General features: G+C 35.1%; 2 protein-coding genes and 1 long non-coding RNA gene across 8 annotated transcripts in view; 2 read left to right on the top strand and 1 right to left on the bottom strand.

Annotated features, from left to right (window-relative positions):
- Positions 1–1,009, top strand: part of LOC107021464 (BAG-associated GRAM protein 1) — a 27,313-nt gene extending 26,304 nt beyond the window's left edge. For all 5 annotated transcript variants that reach the window (XM_027917904.1, XM_015222133.2, XM_027917903.1 and 2 more), the window contains 2 exons: positions 640–701; positions 794–1,009. In XM_027917904.1, the coding sequence (XP_027773705.1) occupies positions 640–701; positions 794–967 (236 nt within the window). In that variant the 3' untranslated portion in view covers positions 968–1,009. The remainder of the gene's footprint in view (positions 1–639; positions 702–793) is intronic.
- A 3,036-nt stretch (positions 1,010–4,045) lies between these two features.
- On the top strand, positions 4,046–10,272 carry LOC107021029 (selenoprotein F). The gene is made up of 4 exons (XM_015221599.2): positions 4,046–4,274; positions 8,049–8,107; positions 9,192–9,373; positions 9,854–10,272. The coding sequence occupies exons 1-4, from the start codon at positions 4,085–4,087 to the stop codon at positions 9,924–9,926; spliced, it is 504 nt and encodes a 167-aa protein (XP_015077085.1). The 5' UTR covers positions 4,046–4,084; the 3' UTR covers positions 9,927–10,272.
- A 1,115-nt stretch (positions 10,273–11,387) lies between these two features.
- Positions 11,388–21,715, bottom strand: LOC114077589. 2 transcript variants are annotated; one of them, XR_003578949.1, is made up of 2 exons: positions 21,615–21,715; positions 11,388–11,786 (listed from the first exon to the last, which is right to left on the bottom strand). It is a non-coding gene; the product is annotated as an uncharacterized LOC114077589 (long non-coding RNA). The 2 variants fall into 2 exon arrangements; XR_003578948.1 differs by lacking the exon at positions 21,615–21,715 and adding an exon at positions 12,135–14,369.
- Between the last annotated feature and the right edge of the window lie 736 nt (positions 21,716–22,451).

A 22,451-nucleotide genomic window follows, 5' to 3' on the forward strand; every position in this document is an offset into this window, starting at 1 on the left:
GGGGGGGGGGGGGACATTCTCTTCTGTAATCCTTGGATGAAAGATTCTTGCAGTGAAGAGGCCAAGATGTGGTATCCAAATGTTCAAGTACTATATATCTATCACCAGAACTATGTCTACCATTTTAGAATTTGACTGGTTACCACTTAAATGCATCTTTAGAGTATCTTTTAACCAATCATTTTGCTTCTCATCTTTCATACTTTTGGGAAAATCATCTGCCTATCACCCTAATGCTACACTCTCACAGAACTCTGATGGAGTATTGGTACCCACAATTGGAATCAAAACAGATCGTAATCTATTTGTCTCTTGGAGTATTGGTACCCACAATTGGAATCAAAACAGATTGTAATCTATTTGTCTCTTGCATGTTGAGTTTAGGGCTTCTTAGTGCTTTCACAACAAAAGAGAACTCCACATACGGGAAAAGTTATCTTTTCTGTGGAGTTTCTAGCATGATACAGTCAGTCCAGTGCATAATTTGGGAGCTGCCCATGGAACATTGAATTTCCTTGATAAAAGTTACTCTATTTGAATGATTATGAACATTAGAATGTTCAAAATCCAAAACTTCCAGATTCTTAAGAGTGGAATGTGATATGAAGTTAAACTAACTACCTTTTGCATTTTCAACAGGTGTTCATTTCAAGAAGTGGTGCATTATGCAGTCGAAAATCAAGACAGGAGCTATCAACGAGGTAGTATTATTTTGCATCAGTAAGTTATTCTGTTTGTTCTTATTTTCTGAGACACTGATTTCCTCGTTTACTCTCTTCAATCACCTATACAGTACAAGAAAGAGCTGGCAACCATGCTGGAAGTGGCGCGTTCATTTGTTAAACCAAGAGTATCAGTGAGTGAAATAGAAAATATCATCTACCGATCACAATCCTTGTATGATCATATCACTCTATCTCCACCAAGGAGATCGAATGTTCGCCCTTGTATAATTCATGAGTCATGACGATGAAATTCTTCATCTTAATGGAAGACTATATTTTGCACATCTTGGTTTTGTTTTTTTTCAAAATTGCTCTCTTCAATGAATATGCAGCAACAAAATGAGATCTTCTCATATGCACATTGATTATAGTTGGACCTTAAAATTATAAATATATGAAACACTTTTTGATCTCTATAAAGGTATGCGAATGAATTTATTAAAGTTAGCAAAACTGAGCGTGATATATATGATAATACTATATGCATTAAAAACTATAGTGGTTCTATAAAGTTGTTAAAAAGACAAGCAAACACGTATCAAGATAGAATAAGGCAGACTATTATCGATCGAGTTGCCAATTCAATACGATCACACAAAAGTAAAAAAGAATAAGATTTGTGGATGACAATTCTTAATCACAACCTGAAGTCAAACTATAATCACAATATGAAGTCAAACTATTCCATTTTTAATTTTATTAATTTCGAAATAACGCTACAAATGATAAATTTAGTCTAATTTGTTATTTCTCTTTTCATGCGAGAAGGTGCTAGTTTGTTGGTCAACTATTGTCAAAAAATACTAATTAGCAGAGGGACGTATCTAAGAGACTATTTTGAGCAACTCAAACGTATGTAGTAAAGTTGTTAAAAATTAAATCACAAATTCACAATCGATAATTCAATCATAAAATGTTTATTAATTTATTGGTATAGAATTATTGAATTATCACACTCAATACTCATTTTCAAGAGGCGTATCTAAGGGGGTGTCACCGGATTCACATGAACACATGGTTCCCTTCCGAGATCATATATAGTAGTGTTATATTTCAAAAAGATATTGAAATATATATGTGTGAATTCACACCCAGAGTATCACATAACGCGATTATGAGAAGGTGTTCCTCTCTCCGCGAGGTTAGGAATTTGAATTTTATATTTATCTTGTTTTATTTTTCTTTTAAAATTAGATAACACTTCTTTAAGTGGTAATTGGTAGCACTGACATCTTAATTCGTTCAATATTTATTAATTTTAGACCTATAATTTTAAAAATGTTAATGGTTTTCAATAGTTAGAACCTAAATGTCGAACCGGTCAAATTTATATCATAGATCAACCTTTTTATAATAATGCATCCATCATATCAAAATCCTGATTACGCCTTTACTCATTTTGTTTTTTCCTTTTTGTAAGGCCAACATATGTATGATGATTTATTATACTCCTAAGTTATATTTTTGTATTCGTTTTAAAGGTAAGAAGACATTTTCAACCGTAATTATATATGCAAAAGAAGTTCATGTAAGAGGAAAAATATTATTGTGCATAAAATGCAATTTATTTATGAGAATTGATGTGAAGAAGAAATATATAATTTTGCTTCGATTAACCGATGAATTACTGCTTAAATTCCAGTTCATGTAAAGAAGATTGTCATTAGTCTAGATATTCTAAATAGAAAATACCATTAGCACCCAAGCTAACTATCTCGATTATCGAAATGAAATCGAAAAGATAGAAAAAACGCAAGTAACGAAGTTGTGAGAAAGTCTCGTATGTCTATATATTATCCATTTGAGTTATACTTAATTAAGCACAAATCAAACTAAATACGGCAAAGGGCCAAATATACCTCTGTACTATATGAAATAGTTTTAATATACCCTTGGTTATACTCTCAGGCTAATTATAGCCTCTCGAGGGGCGGAGCTACAATCTAGTAAGGGTGGTCAGATGAACACCCTTCGTTGGAAAAATTATGTCGGGTATATATGCAAAATATAGTGTAATATCTGAATATTTTATAAACTGAACACTCTTCACACAGCAAGGCAGATAGTCTAGCGCTAGGCACACTCATTTACCTGATAGATGTTGAGGGTTTGATCCCTACTAGCTGTGTTTTTAGATACAACTTTTTGAACAAAAATACACAGAAATTTTAATTATTATGCACCTACTCATCGGTAAAAAAAAGTTTTGTATACCCACTCCGCTACAAAAATATCGACTCTTTTTATTGGGTCTGTTGCCTTGCGGGGTGATGAAGTTACAAATTAGTGAACTTGTCTAATATTAGGTGAAGTCTCTGATTTTTTTTATAATGCATTGTTGATAATCAAGCTCAACTAATGAAAATTTTCTTGATTTTTTTTATAATATATTGTTGATTCAACTCATGATAATGTTCCCCCGCTAGATTGGTTATGTAAATTCAAAAATGTTATTATCATTGACAAGCTTGCTGTAGCACCAAGTGTTGTTTGAAAATTTTATAAAGAATTTCAGCTAGAAACTCATAAGACACTTTAAGCACATTCTCTATTTTTTAAAGTTTTTCTTTTTGTTGGTGGTGTTCGATGCTAAAAGACTTCCAGATTTTGCTTTCCTCGCTAGGAGACTTTAGGTAATGCAACGACCTCAGTCAGGGACTTCGAACCATTTTAGGGTTTCATAAAATTGTCATCGATCAAAGTTATTTACACTCCTCCAACTAATTACAAGACAATAAATCAACCATGTCTTGTTTAATCTTAGGTGCACTAGTAGTGACAACTAAAAATCATATTTATTGGTTCAAAAATTATAGTGAACTCAAGAATACAGAAAAATCTATTGTCATCTTGCAGAGGCTTCCAAATTGCAGGAAGAACACAATGTTCATTAGGTTTTCTTGTTTGAAAGACAAATTGGGCGGGTTAAGTTATTGGCACGAGGCGGGACGGGACGGAGTGGATTATATCCGAATTTGATTTAATTTAAATTGAATAGTTCATTTAATATCAGTCGTTTACATATCCTCCGTTGATCATAAGGATATATTTAACCCAAAAATATAATATAAGAAATATATTTAGCCCAAAAATATTACTAAGTATATTTAAACTATTTCATATAGTACAGGGTATATTTGACCCTTAGCTCAACTAAATAAGCACCCGTTAAAGTCATTACATGCTAGTATCTAATATTAAAAAGTTTTAGGGGTCAAATCGAGTTTGAGCTTAATTTGAGGGGTCACCAAATAATTTACTGGAAGAGCAGAAGAGTCAAGTCAAAAGCAACCGACCCGTTAACTGCGATTCGGGTCAAACCTTCCTCTTCGATCTTCATACATATATAGATTCCGCAAATGCAAAGGAGAGAGAGAGAGAGAGAGAGAGTAATGGGTGTGATCCAGGTAGCATTGCTGTGCTTTGTTGTTGGAGTTTTGGGGGCAAAAGCTGAGCAGTTGAGCACGAAAGAGTGTGAAAATCTCGGGTTTACGGGTTTAGCTCTATGCTCCGATTGTAGAACTCTTGCTGAGTATGTCAAAGATCAAGGTTCTTTCTAAAACTCTCCATCTTTTGTTGTCTCTATATATGTAATTAAATGCAGATAATTTCTGGGTTTTTGTTAAATTTAGTGTATGAATAGTGGGGTAAAAGGTTTGTGGGATTGAGGGAATTTATTGACCTTGACATTGTTTTCAAGGAGACTGAAGATGAGTTTTGATCTTTTATAAGTTTTGGATAGATAGGTTGGATATGAGATGGCCTCAGGTGTAGTTTTTATAAGGTTAGAGCAAATGGGTTCAGAAGGGGATGATTAAAAGAGCTATATCCAGGGCTGATTAGCTTCCTGAATGAGTTGGAGAAAAACCTTGAAGACTGCAGTTTAATTGAAAGAGAACAGGGAACTGGAGGAATTGGATGTAAGGGCCTAGATTAAAAAAATCAAGTGATATTGTTTACCTTATATGTGGAGAACCTTGTAATGGAGGAAATTCGGTAAAGAACCATAAATAAGATCAGAATTCTTTTTTTAAGAGTTACAGAATCCTACACTAGGTAATAGCATAAGTGGAAGATCTCTCTCCCTCTTCGTGCATGCCAAACAACTTTTACATACTAATCTCTTAGAAAATATGACAATATTGACAATGAACCTAAGGAGAACATAAGCAACTTATCAAATAAAACCTGTGCCATGGTGAGCCACTGCTTTGAAAGCAATTTCGGCTCAACTAGGGTGGTAATCGTTTGAGACTGGTCACTCCTAAAGTTCCACAAAACTCCCAGGCACATGCGCTCATGGCTAGAAGTTTGGAGTTTTGTAGAAATACAATTGAGAGTAACAAGATTGAGAAGAACAACTTTGAGGGAATGAGAGGATTCTTTCGTAATTGATAATTCACAAGATTGGTTTAGCTTTGGAAAGACTATAACCCTTCTCTTCTTTTTTTGTAAATATGGTTTTTGAATACTACCTATGTACTGACCGAAATAAAAATGTTACTAGTGTCAAAAAAAAAAGGGGCTAGTTTTATAGGTAAGTTTTTGAGTTATTATAGAAACGAAAAATTATTCAAAGAGTTGGGTTACAAAATTTGTTTTGGTGCAATTAAATAGTGCAAGAAAATGATAAGAAAAAAAAGTCAGGCTAAAAGGGTGAGCCATTCCACAACGCGCACGCATCAAGACCATGAGTCGAGCTAGGCGACATATTTTGTAATTACCTATTTAAGGTGATGTCCTTGGTAAGTTGAAATTGTGTCATTTTTTGTACTTTTCCCTAATCACGTCTCATCGATACTTCTTTGGTCTACTCTACATCTCATGAAACCATGCATAGCCAACCTCTCGCCATCCGTACATCTCGCCACATGCCCGAATCATCTCAGTCATGCTTTCCACTTCTTGTCCTCCATCGAAGTCACTCCCACCTAGTACTGGATATCCTCATTAGTAATCTTACCTCAATATGCCCACACATCTATCACATCATCCTCATATCTTTCACTATCTTTCTGAATGTGAGAGTTCTTGACTAGAACACTTTGCCGCATACTACAAAGCTGGTTTAACTACCACATTGTAGAACTTGTCTTTTAAGTTTTGTGCACTTTCTTATTACACATGACTCCAAATGTGAGCCTCCATTTCAGCGACCTTGCACCAATATGGTGAGTGACGTCATCGTCAATCTCCCAGTTACATTGGATAATAGACCCAAGATACTTGAAACTTCCTCTCTTTTGCTTGACCAGTGTATCATGAGCCCTTTAGAAAGACTACCCAAGTCTTCCGTAAAAGGCAACTAAACCTTTATGCTCATGTAGGTGATTCCATCAAGTCTATCTCAACACATGCATTAAGTGCAAAATGAGCTCAATCTTACTAAGTACCAGGAGACTTCAGAGGGATAGGAAATGTAGTGCATATCGAAGGCTCGTATAACTTCATTTGATCACAGATTGTTACCTTTGCCTTAGTGGGAATTGTTTGTTTTATTCAAAATTTGTTGGTAATGCAAAGCTATAGAATTGTTTGTCGCTCCCTTTTGCACTGCTCTGTCTTGTGTAGTAGACAAAAGTTCCATTTAGAAAGATTAAATTCATTTTGAGTACTTTATACACAAACTTCTTTCTTATGGGATTAGTTGAGTTCCCTCCATGCTTGTTGAGGCGAAACTTGGCAACCACACATGTATCGCTGCCCTCTCCAATCGTCCGACTCAGCTCGTGAGGCGTGCGCAATGCAACTGCTGCAAAATGAATTTTGTAACTGCTACTTGAATAAGTCCGGTAACAACAGATTTTATTTTCTATAACAGCTACAAATTAATTCGTGTGAAGTTGTAGTTGTTTCTTTCATAACAACTCTAGCAGATGGCCTATAAAAGCGGATCTGTGTGAATTATCAAATACAGAAAAAGTCATTCTCATTTCCTCAAAGTTGTTGGGCAATCGTATTTATGTGAATTCCAAACTTTCAACCACGAGTGCTCGTGTTTGGGATTGCGCTTGTACTTTGGGGAGCAACCAGTCTCAAACAATTTACATCATGGTTTGGGCCGAAATCACTTTCATGGCAGTGGCTCTCTATGACACGATGTTTTATTCAATCAGTTGCCTCTGTTACTGTCAATAGTTTCCAAATCATGCTTACTCGGCTTTTCTGCTGGGCACCACAAATGGTATTTGATATTGCTATAACTCATCCAAGAAGAGATTTTTCCTACATACATGGATAACTAAGATTTGTTGTTTTTGCTCTAGGCAACCAAATGTTTGATACTTGCTTTTAATCACAGCTGTGTTTGGATTTGTTTAACTAGTTCTAGTCTGGGAAAGAAACAATAATGGACCAATATCAGGAGTCAATGTAAAGCCCGAATTAATGATGTACTGCTACATAAAAACTATCATTATGGGGCAAACAAACTGCAATGATTTATCTATGCTATAAATATCAAATAGCTTAAGGATCACTACACCATGTACCCAGTTGGTGGGATTTCGATAAGTTTGAAAATTTCAAGGAAAAGATCATACAAGTACTAGATTGACATTGAAAAGCTTTGTGGAACATTGGTAAAAACGATCTGGAAGGTAGTGGAAATACCAGCTTACTAGCTTATCTTTAGTGTTGCAAATTCACAAACATTTTGCTTCAATTATGCAACCCTCTGTAAGTAAATGAATAACTTTTTTATTTTTTTCTTTAATGTATGCAATTCACATTTGCTATCTCTGTATCTTTGCCCTCATCCTTGCACTGCAAAAAAGTTTTCTTAATTTCTATGCAAATACTGGGACCTCTAAAAAAATCGGGATGTATTATTTGCTGAACTTAAGTCGTAATGTGAAAGGATTATATGGATATCTAAAAGCCGTGTATCGTGCTGTCTGATTGTGATTAGAAATGTTTGAACTTATTTAACCTTTCACCATGTCCTGTAAATTAAGATCCATATGATAGAATACTAAATTTGACTAATCATTGTGATTTATTGAGAAAAAGGACTATGCATAGTTAGAGAGAGCAACTTCATCAAATGAAAAGAGGAAAAAGGTAGAACCATGGCGCTAATGTAGAAAACTTGACCAAATAAAGTATATTAATAGAAGTCATGCTCCATATTTGGATGCAGGAGCTATTGCTGTTTTATTGGTTCTTTCCTATTTTTGTGGATTGTTAGGAGTTTATAATGACCAAATGGACTGCTCCTCTCCATGTCCTTGTGTAATTATTTTTTCCTAATTTAATTTCAAATGCATGTTGACAAGTATAGTTATATCTTCCTAAACAGTATTGATTACCTGTTTCCTACAGAGTTGGTGTCTGAATGTTTGAGCTGTTGCACAGAAGACTCTGATGATGCCATGAGTAAGGTACAGATGCGACTGAGATATTTCATCTGCTAGAGGTTATTTTTAGCAGTTATAGTTCAGGTCGTATATAGAGTTTTGAAGAGTCTCCTCTGGGTTTCTGGTCTCTAGTGTTGCCCAATATTTTCGAAAATCATGGCTTCCATGTAAACATTGTAGAGGTAAGAGATTCATATTAAGATGGTTTTGATAAGGATGTTTGCTCCCAAATAATAGTTAAAAAAAAATTGAGGCAAACTTAAACAGAAGATGAAAACACTTATCTGCCTTCCCCTTGTTCCTCATCTATTTTTTTTCTTTTGGTTTGCTTGTTTATTTCAGGGAAGTTGAAAATTTAGAACTTTTTGGGTTTCGATACCTGCCTCAAAGTCCCCTATGCCCTAGTATATGGAAAATGAATAAAGCGGTAAAATATGAGAAGTGGACCACTCGAGTCTTCTTTTTGTAAGCACCTTGACCAAAAAGGTATGGGGGGATGCAGGGAGAAAATAAGATGCCAAAATATCACTTTGGAGAAGGGTGTCTTTTCTTTTTCTTTTTTTTTTTCCTTTTTTGAATAATCGAGAATCCGCTCGGGCCAATGGAGCATAATTTAGAACTCGCTGGATAATAAGCCTACTCTACCTTTCTCCACTTAAATACCATGTTTTTTTCTGTAGCAGCGTACGAACCATGACATTTGTCTAACCCACACATTACGTGTAGCGTTCTTACCCCTAGATCAAACTAATGGGCGCATTTTTATTTCTTTTTTTTTATCCATCCTTTTCTCATACTTGGTGGATGGTGGAATTCTTAAAGATTCTACTGTTGCACAAGTAAATGACATGCTATCTCATAACAGTCAACTAATGGCTAGAGTAAATCATGAACTTCCTGAAATGCCAGACTAATGGCTAGAGTAAATCATGAACTTCCTGAAATGCCAGACTAACATATGAGCTGTCACATTTTCTCTCAAAAAAAAAAAACATATGAGCTGTTACATCTATGGCAAAGATGGTACTTCTTTACTGATTGATCAACATGATGGCTTTACTTTGAAATGGTACTTCCTAATTTTAATCTACTCTAATTGTGAATGCAGGTTGTTTATTCTGGAGCAGTTTTGGAAGTCTGCATGAGAAAACTAGTTTTCTATCCCGAAGTCGTTGGGTTCATTGAAGAAGAGAAGGACCAATTCCCTTTTGTAAAAGTTCAATATGCATTTAATTCTCCACCAAAGTTGATCATGTTGGATGATCACGGAGAGCAAAAGGAAACCATTAGGTCATCTTCCTTCGTCTCTTTTTCCCTTCTTTCCTTAGTGTTTTGTGTCTGAGCACTACAGATTTGTGTTTCTATAATACTTCTACATTGCATTGAGCATGTTCTGTATTAGTCATCAGGACCGTTATGGCCAGATATATTTTCCAAATCCTCCTCTTTCATGTCTTCCTATTCCATTTTCGGGAAACATGATTATATTCAGCCATACAGGTAGACGGTCATTTATTTGTCACCAAAAATTAACTTTTGGGTCATGAGTCATGAGTGTGTGGCACATGCTAAAAGATTTCAGAGAACTTAGTGTCCTCGGGAAGCTCGAGTACATGGAGTTGCAATTCACAGCTCTAAGTAAATTTTTCCTGATGAAAATTAGTTTGCACCCTGTGCATTGCGTCAAATAGAATCATTCCTTTTGTACGCATGTTTGATAACAGCCAAATCTTTATTCTGGTTATCTAATGTATTCGATACATTTTACAGAATTGATAACTGGAAACGTGAGCACATATTGCAGTTCTTGAAAGAGAAGGTTAAGCCATCATCAGATATCTAATGTGGCTGGTAATCTAGTCCCGTTTTGATCAAGAGCAGTGTTAAGTGTTCAGCCTGCATCTAGTTTCAGAAAACTCCAGTTCCCCACTTGTTCTTTTTAAGAAACTGTGAGATGAGATTAATTGCTACACACAAGTTCAAAAGCTACTTTCATTTACAAAACATGCTACTGGATCCTTGTGCTTTTGACGTATCGTTTGGTTTCGTCGGTCCTGCTCTCTCTCTTTTTCTATAATTTTCTTTAATTAATCATTACCAGATTATTGTTTAGGAATACCCCAGAGAAGGGAACAGATCATATTATGAAGGATAATTACATGAGGAGTTGGAATATCCAGTTAGCTGTGCAAGTCTGCTTCTCTATAATAGTGTGTGAACTGAAATTGTCTTCCTGTATCATCTTTATTGATTATGGTCCCAAATAGGATGATCTAGCCATGAGGGTAACTCTATTCAGTATTTTAAAGGGAATAAATTTCATAAAATATACAATGAAATGGTTTCATTTGTACCAAATATAGCCAAGCTTTCATTTACATTAGAAATAGTGTACCTCAGAAGGGAATGGAAAGAGTTGGTGATTGGTGACAAATCTCAATTAAAAGAAATTGGCATGATTACTAGATTGGGAGCAGTCTCTTGGAAAACCTGGACTTTACCAATCTTTGCACCAGCAGCCTACTCTGGAATGCTAAAAACATTGGAAATCCCTAATAATGCCATAAGTATGAACTTTGTGGAAATCCCTAACACAGCCAGGGAGCATGAACAAAGTTATCAAGGCTGAAAAACATCTTATATGGACAATGTGTCTATGTTTTAACTGAAACACCATAAACTTTGAACAGCCTCCTCATTTCTGTACAACTGATAAAGCTCCAGTGCAGTTGCATAAGTTCCATAAGCTCGATGAACACAGAAGTACCTATACGACTGTACTGCCTTCACGTTTGTTGTTTTTTCACCAAACAGTTTTCTGAAACTCATCATCTTATTCAATGCACCAACACACTGGAGATAACAATATCCATCCATATCTGCTATGCTTCCACGCAAGAAGAAAGTAGTTTTAAAAGATATCTCTAGTAAGAGAAAGAAAAGGTGATGTTTCCTGGACTTAACAAACAAATGTGGATTGTATATATGTTGGACACAAGATTGACATCCAGCCAAGCATGTAAAATAATAATTTTGACTCTTCTACTTGGTGCACACATTGTCACTGGTATTCCTTTTGGACTAGTCAAATGGAAAAAAGGAAGATTGAAGAAAGAACTTGGGGGAACAAGAGTAACAAATTGGGGGCAGTACTTGGAAAACCTGGGGGTTGCAGTGATGACTAATGAGGAAACACAAAGGGTGAGGACAGTCAATGGAGAAAAGAAGCAAGGGGCATGTAGAAGAACGGCAAAGAGGAGGGGAGAACGGTGCCGCGGAAACATAAATCTTACACCAACTGTGGTTATGCTTCAGCTCATATACTCATGCTATACAAATATTTTCCATTTAAATATCCAAGCTTATATTCTATCATAGTACTCATACAGCAATTATCTATTCAGGTGTTGAACCAAAATCTGAGCTCTACACAGTTAGCTTTATCGAAAAGTTATACATTTTGCTCATTTCACATTGCTATCATGTCCTCAGTTCCAAAATTTGTTGTGTCAACCTACACCTGCATGCCCCCCTCCCTCTCTCTCCATGTTACCGACTCCCGAGGTTCTATCAGAGAAAGAGGTACCTGCACAAAATGCATGTATGACCCATTCTCTCCACGAATTATGACTCCGGTTGAAGCTATAGAGTCTATACCTTGTGTGACTGCATTGATGGAATACTCAAGGAGTGTTACAGGTACCTGCACAAAATGCATGAACACTACAATTACCAGACACTGATACATAACAAACCAAAAAGATGATAAAATAGAAGACAAGTTTGACTGCTAATCTAGAGGCAAACACCGTCTTCTATAACAAAGAACTTAGGTTCTCTCTAGATATATAGTTAACTGCTTCTAAGGCAAATTCAAATTTAGTTTTACTTCTTTTTGAAAAACTATCATAAAGCTAGTAGGTTGATCAATTATGTGGAAAATGATAAAACTGCTCTTAATAGATATCTTCACAGTACAAAAAACAAACACAAGCAGTATAATCCCACAAGTGGGGTCTGGGGAGGGTGGTGTACGCAGCCTTGCACCTACCTTGTGTAGGCAGAGAGGTTGTTTCCAATAGACCTTCACCAATATCTTCACAGTACATTACAGCAAAATAGGTGGCATTTGTTATGTAGGAATTTGGGTTGTTGCTGATGTCATCGTTGAATGCACCACTAAATGCTGACTTGGGATATAGAAAAGGACTCCATATTAGGGTTTTAGTTTTGGAGAGGAACTCTAGTCTTTGTTATTAAGAACAACATATACTTGGGTTGACCTGACTTCTTCAACAACAAGAATAGTGTTACAGGGGTTCTTAGGGCAAATATCGAAGACCTTGGCTACTTCAATAAGCAAGAAATTCACAAATCAGAGAGGAGGAAGAAACTAATGACTACCTCCTCAAAATTGATACTTGCCCTCCTCCTTTTTCCGGGCTTGGGACCGGCTGTGACTTGACAGGCGGAGTTACAAGGGTTTCACACAAAAACAATGCATCAAGTGTGCCAAAACAATGACACTGAGCAACAAAACAAAATGCAGCTCTACCAATAATCCAAGGACAAACATAAAAGACAATAAAATTACCTAATAACTCCTCAGATCAAAAGGAGATAATTTCCTCCTAACAAAATCAAGGACATATACACTTCGGACAACCAGTAATGGAAGCAACAAAGAAACATGCAAAACTGATTTTCTCCATGGAAAGGAACATTCCAAGAACTCGTACCCAGTGCAAATACTAGCATATATATCATCAAAGTCCAATTCTAACAACAACCAAGACAATACCGACCAAACACCACACCGCACAAGATCAAAACCTGAAAAATAATAGACAAACACAGAAAAAAGAAAAGCAATATCAATATTGATCAACTAGGAAAGATGGCATCACACAACACCTGAAACCAAATGAAGAAAGCAGCTCCGGACACCAACTCTATTTATAAAGCAACTACTTGGAAAACTGATGACAAACACACAGAAGAACATGAATCTAAAAAAGATGTCAAAGCACATAAGACTGCTAATCTGTAAATAGAAGACCTAAGCAAGCTGTGTGCAAACCAAAATCTAACACCTTTTTCACGTAGAGAAAATCATGGAATAAAGGAGGATAAATGGAATAAAGGAGGATAAGAACCCGTATCCCAGAAGGAACTGTATGTCATCATATGCATTCAAATGGAGCATCTCAGACCTAAACAGAATTCAAAGAAAATGCGGGATGAACACTATAAACCTTTAAACTTGACAGTACGTAAAAGCCACATCCCTGAAAGTGCAGAGAATTCTTGCATTCTTGATTGCTAAATATGGAAAGTAATAACTAGATACGTCAAGGGAAAGAGGAGAGAGAAATTAGCTTTATTTTTCATTGCCAAGGAATTCTGTTAATTTGTGATTGCTAAATATAGAAAGAAAAGGATACCTTAAGTGCAAGAGGAGAGAGAATCAGCTATACTAATTGAGGTAAAAGGAGCCCGAAGATTCTACCATCTACAATGCGGGAGAACACCACCAAATGAAAAGAACAAAGGTGACCAAAGCATCACGTATAAGAGACAAGACAACTTCCTTCTAGAAGCCAGAAAGACTTACAATGGGAGCAAAATAATCAACAACCTCAGAACTGGAAAAAAGCCCGACGCATCATTACAAAAGTTGGATAGCTTCTCATTTGTTATGGCTCAACCCTTCTATAGCAGATATTAATGCAGACTCCTTTTATTGGTGTTATAACGAACAAACAAAAATGTAGAAGCAGACTGCAAAAATAATATAACAAATACCAAAGCACCAAATAACATTATTAGATTAGGCTTACACCGTCCCCCTAAATACAGCCTCCTCTTGTAGTGGTAAGAACATAAGCATGTGGATGAATATAACAGCACAAGATACAAGAGAAACAGAGAGCAGTGCCAGTTGAGAACCTGCATGTTACACAAGCAGTCTCAAGGAAGCTTCAACTTGCAGGAAAAAAAAAAAGAGACATCTTCAGCCAAAGGACAACAATATGAGTAGGTGTACTAATTTTTCGCAGACACAAACACCAAAAGATACGCTAATCAATCTTGTTCCATTATCACTAAGAATATCACAGTATTTGTAGCAAACAAACATTTATCTTCGCAAGGTAATTGCAGTGTCAAAGGTAAGACAGGGAATAAAGCCCGACACAGGAGGGGTCAGTCAACCAAGAAACTCAAAAGGCACCCAGAACGCATATTCTCACAATCCCAATCCCCCCCCCCCCAAACACACACACACACACACACAGAGAACTATAATTCTCTACACTGGATAATAGACAATGTTCAAAAATGTCTACACTACATCCCATAAATGCGCAAAAAAATCAATTTGAAGCCCCATAAAAAAGGCCAAAAGGAGGGGAAAATTCTAAAACACAAAAGCATTTCCACAACAACTGAACAAGATAACATTAGAACTTCCTTAGCCACTTAATCACCATAAATGCAGAGCATCAGCAAAAGCAAAATACAAAAACTGCCTTTAGTTCTTATGAACATGAAGGCATAGGGAAATTGAACGGTCCTACCCAAAATGCTAATCACTAAACATATATCATATCAAAAATGCATTATCATAATACCAAAACCAATAGGAACGAAATACACATAGAAGGATATAAATAACCAAACCACAAAACAGCTACCAAAATACTCTTTGCTTAGAACTATATTCGTTGATGCAACAGAATTCCCAACTGGTCAAAGGCGGAATCCACAACCAACTAACCCACCGACCCACTCTCCCTCCGAAATTAACACCTAGTGTCCTTGTTATAGACTAGATCAAACAGATTACAAACTAAATGACTACTAGCCAGTTCACAGTAACAAGAACAGCTAGGAACATACAAGAATGAAATGACAAGAAAGCCAGATTACAAACAAAAAGAGGACTCCCTAAGCAACTGTTAGCTCACACCAAGGAAAATGTAGTACATCATTAACAGGACACCAGTGCACTGCTCAAATTTCCAGAACACATCACTTTCCCCAAATCATAAAAAGAGAACGTATGAACAAAATGTACCTACGCACCCAAAAAGAAAAAGTTTTAAATTTCATACCATAAACCAATCAGATCTATAATTATCAAGCTGGTCAGAAAGAATCACGTGACTAAAATACAGAACATAACAACAACAGCTAAAAAACCACTCTTGCTTAAAACTATATTCCACGATGCAACTGAATCCACAACTGGTCAGAGGCTGAATCCACAACCAACCAACCTACCAACCCACTCTCCCTCCGAGATTAACACTGTAGTATCCTCGTTATAGACTACATAAAATAGATTACAACAAACTAAATGACTACTTCCCAGTTCACAGTAACAAGAACAGCTAGGAACGTCTAAGAGAGAAATGACAAGAAAAGCTAGATTACAAACCACAAGAGGAGGATTCCCTATTTATTTTTGAGTAACTGTTAGTTCGCACAAGGAAAATGTAGTACATTAACTGGACACAGTGCACTGCTCAAATTTCGAAAACACGTCACTTTCCCCAATCATAAAAAGAGAACGTATGAACAAAATATACCAACGCACCACAAAAAAAATTTCAAACGCAATCAAGAAGTTATAAATTTCATAATTTCACCTATCAGATCTATAATTATCAGCTGACCAGAAACAATCACATGACTAAACAAGTTTGTTGCGAAAAACATCCTTCAATTTAAACCTGAACTTAACAGGAAAAGGCAGTACATCATTAACAGGAAATCAGTGCACGGCTCAAATTTCCAGAACGCATCACTTTCTCCAAATCATAAAAAGAGAACGTATGAACAAAATGTACCTACACTCACCAAATAGAACACCAAACGCAATCAAGAAGTTCTAAATTGCATACCTTACACCAATCAGATATATAATTATCAAGCTGCCCATAAACAATCACATGACTAAATCGAGTTTGTTGTCAAAAACATCCTTCAATCATACCTAAACTTAACAGGAAAAGGTAGTACATCATTAACAGAAACCAGTGTACTGATCAAATTTCCAGAACACATCACTTTCCCCAAATCATAAAAAGAGAACGTATGAACAAAATATAGCTATACAAGCCAAAAATAACTCCAAACGCGAACAAGAAGTTTTCAAATTCATTACATTACACCAATCAGATATATAATTTTCATGCTGGTCAGAAACAATCACATGACTAAACCGAGTTTGTTGCCAAAAACATCCTTCAATTATACCTTAAACTTAAAAGTACATCCTTATGTTATTGTAATGAACAGAAATATCCCTCAATTATTCCAAAAATGGCAAGATTCATCCACATATTAGTTTCTATCAAGAAATAACTGCTTAACCTACAATCCCCTATGATGTTCGCTCAATCCCTCTCTTTTAGCTTATTGATAGGTAATTCTTATTAAAGTGGACGGGCTAGGAAGGAATTCTGTATCATCAACTTTATCGTGGCAGCAAGAGTGCTTCCATAACAGATGAAAACAAAAAATATTTTAGTAAATTATTTCTCAGATCTATATGGTTATTAATCGGATAGATACATAAATATTATTTGAAAGATGTACACACATATAGAGAACTATAATTCTCTACACTGGATAACAGACAATGTTCAAATGTCTACGCTACATCCCATAATGTGCAAAAGAATCAATTTGAAGCCCCATACAAAAGGCCAAAAGGAGGGAAAAATTCTAAAACACAATCGCATTTCACAACAACTGAACAAGATAACATATTAAACCTCCCTCCTTAGCCACTTAATCACAATAAATGCAGAGCATCAGCAAAAGAAAAATATAAAAACTGCCTTTAGTTCTTATGAACATGAAGGCATAGGGAAATTGAACGATCCTACCCAAAATGCTAATTCACTAAAAATATATCATATCAAAAAGGCATTATCATAATACCAAAACCAATAGGAACGGAAAACACATAGAAGGATATAAATAACCAAACCACAACAGCTACCAAAATACTCTTTGCTTAGAACTATATTCGTTGATGCAACAGAATTCACAACTGGTCAACGGCGGAATCCACAACCAACTCACCCACAGACCCACTCTCCCTCCGAAACAACACCTAGATTAAACAGATTATAAACTAAATGACTACTTGCCAGTTCACAGTAAGAAGAACAGCTATGAATGTTCAAGAATGAAATAACAAGAAAAGTCAGATTACAAACAAAAAGAGGACTCCCTAAGCAAATGTTAGTTCGCACCAAGGAAAATGTAATACATCATTAACAGGACACCAGGACACCAATGCCCTGCTCAAATTTCCAGAACACTTCACTTCCCAAATCATAAAAAGAGAACGTATGGACAAAATAGACATACGCACCCCAAAAAGAACTCCAAACGCAATCAAAAAGTTTTAAATTTCATACCATAAAACAATCAGATCTATAATTTTCAAGCTGGTCAGAAAGAATCACAGGACTAAAATAAGGATAAAATAACCAAACCACAACAGCTAAAAAACCACTCTTGCTTAGAACTATTTTCCATGATGCATCTGAATTCACAACTGGTCAGAGGCTTAATCAACAACCAACCCACCCACCGACCCACTCTCCCTCCGAGATTAACACTGTAGTATCCTCGTTATAGACTAGATAAAATAGATTACAACAAACTAAATGACTACTTGCCAGTTCACAGTAACAAGAACAGCTAGGAACGTTCAAGAGCGAAATGACAAGTAAAGCTAGATTACAAACCACAAGAGGAGGATTCCCTATTTATGTTGAGTAATTGTAAGTTCGCAACAAGGAAAATGCAGTACATCATTAACTGGACACTAGTGCACTGCTAAAATTTCCAAAGCACATCACTTTCCCCAATCATAAAAAGAGAACGTATGGAACAAAATGTACCAACGCACCACAAAAAGAATTCCAAACGCAATCAAGAAGTTCTAAATTTCATAATTTCACCTATCAGATCTATAATTATCAAGCTGACAAGAAACAATCACATGACTAAACGAGTTTGTTGCCAAAAACATCCTTGAATTATACCCTAAACTTAACAGGAAAAGGTGGTACATTATTAATGGCTCAAATTTCCAGAACACATCACTTTCTCCAAATCATAAAAAGAGAACGTATGAACAAAATGTACCTACACACACCAAAAAGAACTCCAAATGCAATCAAGAAGTTCTAAATTCATACCTTACACCAATCAGATATATAATTATCAAGCTGCCCATAAACAATCACATGACTAAACCGAGTTTGTTGTCAAAAACGTCCTTCAATCATACCCTAAACTGAACAGGAAAAGGTAGTACATCATTAACAGGAAACCAGTGCACTGCTCAAATTTCCAGATCTTATCACTTCCCCAAATCATAAAGAGAGAACGTATGAACAAAATGTACCTACACACGCAAAAATAACTCCAAACGCAAAGAAGAAGTTTTAAAATTAATACCTTACACCAATCAGATATATAATTATCATGCTGGCCAGAAACAATCACATGACTAAACCGAGTTTGTTGCCAGAAACATCCTTCAATATACCCTAAACTTAAAGCACATCCTTATGTTATGTAATGAACAGAAAACATCCCTCAATTGTTCCAAAAATGGCAAGATTCATCCGCATGTTAGTTTCTATCAAGAAATAACTGCTTAACCTACAATCCCCTATGATGTTCGCTCAATCCCTCTCTTTTAGCTGATTGATAGGTAATTCTTATTAAAGTGGACGGGCTAGGAAGGAATTCTGTACCATCAACTTCATCGTAGCAGCAAGAGTGCTTCCATAATAGATGAAAACAAAAAATATTTTAGTAAATTATTTCTCAGCTCTATATGATTATTAATCGAATATGTACATAAATATTATTTGAAAGATGTACAGTTTCTCCTTCATTTCCAGGAAAAATAAGGGAATTTGAAGTATGAAACTCTAGTCTATTTTTCTGAGTAGATTAAATAAGAGTATCAATTTATTTTTAAAATAAAAGTTATATACATAGAAATTACTTAAACGTTTTTATTCATGTGGATATTTTTCTTTGCTTTTAGAGATAAAAATTATATGAATTTTGATATAAACACTTCAATATGTAATTTTTGAATTACAACTTATAGTATTTATGGTATATATTTGAATATTTGAACATAAATTTTATTGAGATGATCTAATGATAAGTTGGCATGTTAGCAACATATGAATTACCTTTTTCTTGTGTTTTAAGGTCTTTGAGTATAATTTAATAACCCAAACAAACTTAAATTGGTGAATTTCAGGATTTGGAGCTGAAGAAGTCAATCAATCAAGTACTTGATCCAAAATGATGAAAAAAAAAAAGAAGATGGAAGTTGGAGCAAAACAATGAGAAAAGTAAAGATTGAGAAGTCACAAAAATTGTGCCCATGTTAAGTTTTCGTGGATCCGTTTCTAACGGTAGAAGAGCTTGAATTTGGCTAAATCTAAAGGAGGAGCAAGCCTGTCTCACTCCACGAAATTCTCAGCTCCATGAAATGAAAATAGGGAGACGAAATTGGAATGTCTCCACGATTTTGCTCCACGAAATATGCAGCGGAAGGGCATCTTAGTCCAGATTTTATAGAGTTATATAAATAAGAAATAGATCATTTTCTGGAGCAGTTTTTGGATTTACAAGTCTGGGTAGAGTATCTCTAGCTAGGGAAGGATTAAGAGATTTTTACCATAGAGTTTGAATCTTCTTCTTTATTTCATCTTTAACTATGTTTATTACTTTATTATTACATTTCATCTTGTATTTCCTTTTTCTCGTATGAGTAGCTAAATCTATTAGCTGGGGTTGTAGACTCTTGTGGTTTTTATGTGATTGAATACTAGTTTACTGCTTATGGTTATTTGGATTGTGATTATCTACTTGTTTACATTCTTATTTGTTAATTTGGTGGTTGCAAACACTACATTTAGCCCTATATATTCATTTCTTACTCGGAAGTGTAAAAATTGGATCGGGTTTTTAGCAAGTAGCAAGTTATCAAGTATATTAAGGAATTAATTGTGCTTGATTAACGATATCGAACTAGGAATAGGGAGATCCCTACTAGGGTCTATCAATTGGGTCTTAATATTTTCCTTTTAGTTTGGAAGAACTTTTGGGATTAGCTTTCTCGAATTGAAAAATTCTTGAAAGTAATTATCAATTGGATCATTTTCATTAATCTTATGCATTTGAGCAAGATCCTTGTGTTCGTGAACTAGGCATGCCATATTGAGGCTACAACCCCAGTCCCTCTGTTAATCGAAAAATAAAATATTTTTATTGCATTTAGGAAACAGTCTAGTTTTATATTTAATTACTAATCACTCTTTTATTTGAAGATAAGCTTAGGAAATTTTTAAATTCTCACACTCTTGACATCTTGACACGCGCGTACTCCTTGTGGAATCGACCCCAACCTTTTTTGGGTTTATTATCGATCTAATATAATTGAGTTTCAAAGATCAGTTAAATTGACTCTTGATAAACGAAAAAAGTGACACATAAAGAACACTGCTACCCTATGCACTGTAAATCCAACTAAATTAACTAAAAATTACCAAATATTAGCTTATAGAAGGATGATAAGAACAAAACATGACATCCATGGTTTAAAGTTGTTAGTTTATTGACCAACACTAACAAAAGGATGAATCTTAGCATTTTAAAGATAATTAAAGGATGTTTCTTTTGTTCTCCATGATAATAAAAGGATGTTGCTTAAATTCAGGGTATGATAATAGAAGGACCTAATGAATCAACTACAAGGCCAGGCCATGAGAGAGAAAGAGAGAAGAAGAAGAGGAAGTTCTGAAAACATACCTGTTGAGGTTGTGAAGCAGAGGACCGAAGAAGAAAAGAAAAAGAGAAGAAGAAGATGAAAAAGTTTTAAGAACGTACCTGCTGAGGTCATAAAGAAGAAGAGAGAAGCGGAAGGTTGCTGGAGGCTGATTGAATAAACTCAATGTACAAAGGGGTCAAAAGAGAAGGGAACAATCTTCCGCCCCAAGTGCCTCCACTATTCATCACAACATCAAGAAATTGTCAAATTGGTTATTGTTACGACCAAAGATCATCACGACCAATTATTAATGTTTACAAACACAATCTTGAACCGAATAGATCATCATGACCAATTATCAATTTTAAAGACGCATAGGAACAAACAGAAAGATGAAACATAAGACTACCTGCAATTCTTGAAGTGGAGAGCCATAAGTAACAGTTGGCCGACTTAGAAAGAAGAAAGCAATTATTGCATATTCAATCATATGTCACACCCCCTTGTCATCAATTTAAAAAATTTCCCACCCCACAGCAATTAAAAACATGATTATCCTACACAACTCGAAGATCCAAATGTTACTAAGGACACCCTAAAATCTTGATTGAATAAACCCTAATTAAATATATTTCTATTATAACACAATCTTATCAGTGGGTACCCAGAAACAGAAGCATTCGAACAAACAAGAAAGAATACCTGCAATTCTTCCAGTAGTAGTAGCCGACGAGGAAACACATTATCGATTTCTCAAAGAAGAAGAAAAAAAAGATGATGAAGAAAAGTCGGCGAAACGTACCTTGGGCTGAAGAAGAAAGAAGAAAAGTTGATCAATACTCCTATATATACTACTACTAATAGAATTATATTAGGAAAATACTCATCACTTAATTTAGGAAATATTACTTTCCTAATTCTAATTTAGGAAGTATTCCTTATTTAAGTACTATTACTATTCTAATTCTAATTTAGGAAATATTCCTTATTTAATTTTAGGAATAATGATTAAAAATACCCTTCAACTCTGATTTAATATTTGATTTTACTCTTGTCATTAAAATAAAGTTAATTTTACCCTTCCCGTTACAAATTTCACCAAAATTGTCTCTCATTAGACTCAATCTCCAAAATTGACTCATTTCTAATTGGTACCGCGTTATTTTAGACGGGTCGGGTAATTGGATTAAAAATAACAAATAGGATTTTTTAAAAAAAAAATTGAATAATTGGGCCAATTTTGGGGATTCTGTCTAATGAGGGGCAATTTTGATGAAATTAATAACAGGAGGGGTAAAATTAATTTTATCTAATGGCGAGGGTAAAATCAAACAATAAGTCAAAGTTGAGGGGTATTTTTAATCTTTTTCCCTTAATTTTACTATCGTAATTCTAATTTAGGAAATATCCCTTAATTTTACTATCATAATTCTAATTTAGGAAATATTTCTTATTTATTGAAGTTATACTATATTAAATTTATTTTTATATTATATTAATGATAAAGGGGAGAAATTGATAACGGGTTCCTTTTTTTTT

This window comes from Solanum pennellii, chromosome 6, assembly GCF_001406875.1.
Source record: "Solanum pennellii chromosome 6, SPENNV200".
Classification (NCBI taxonomy): domain Eukaryota; kingdom Viridiplantae; phylum Streptophyta; class Magnoliopsida; order Solanales; family Solanaceae; genus Solanum; species Solanum pennellii.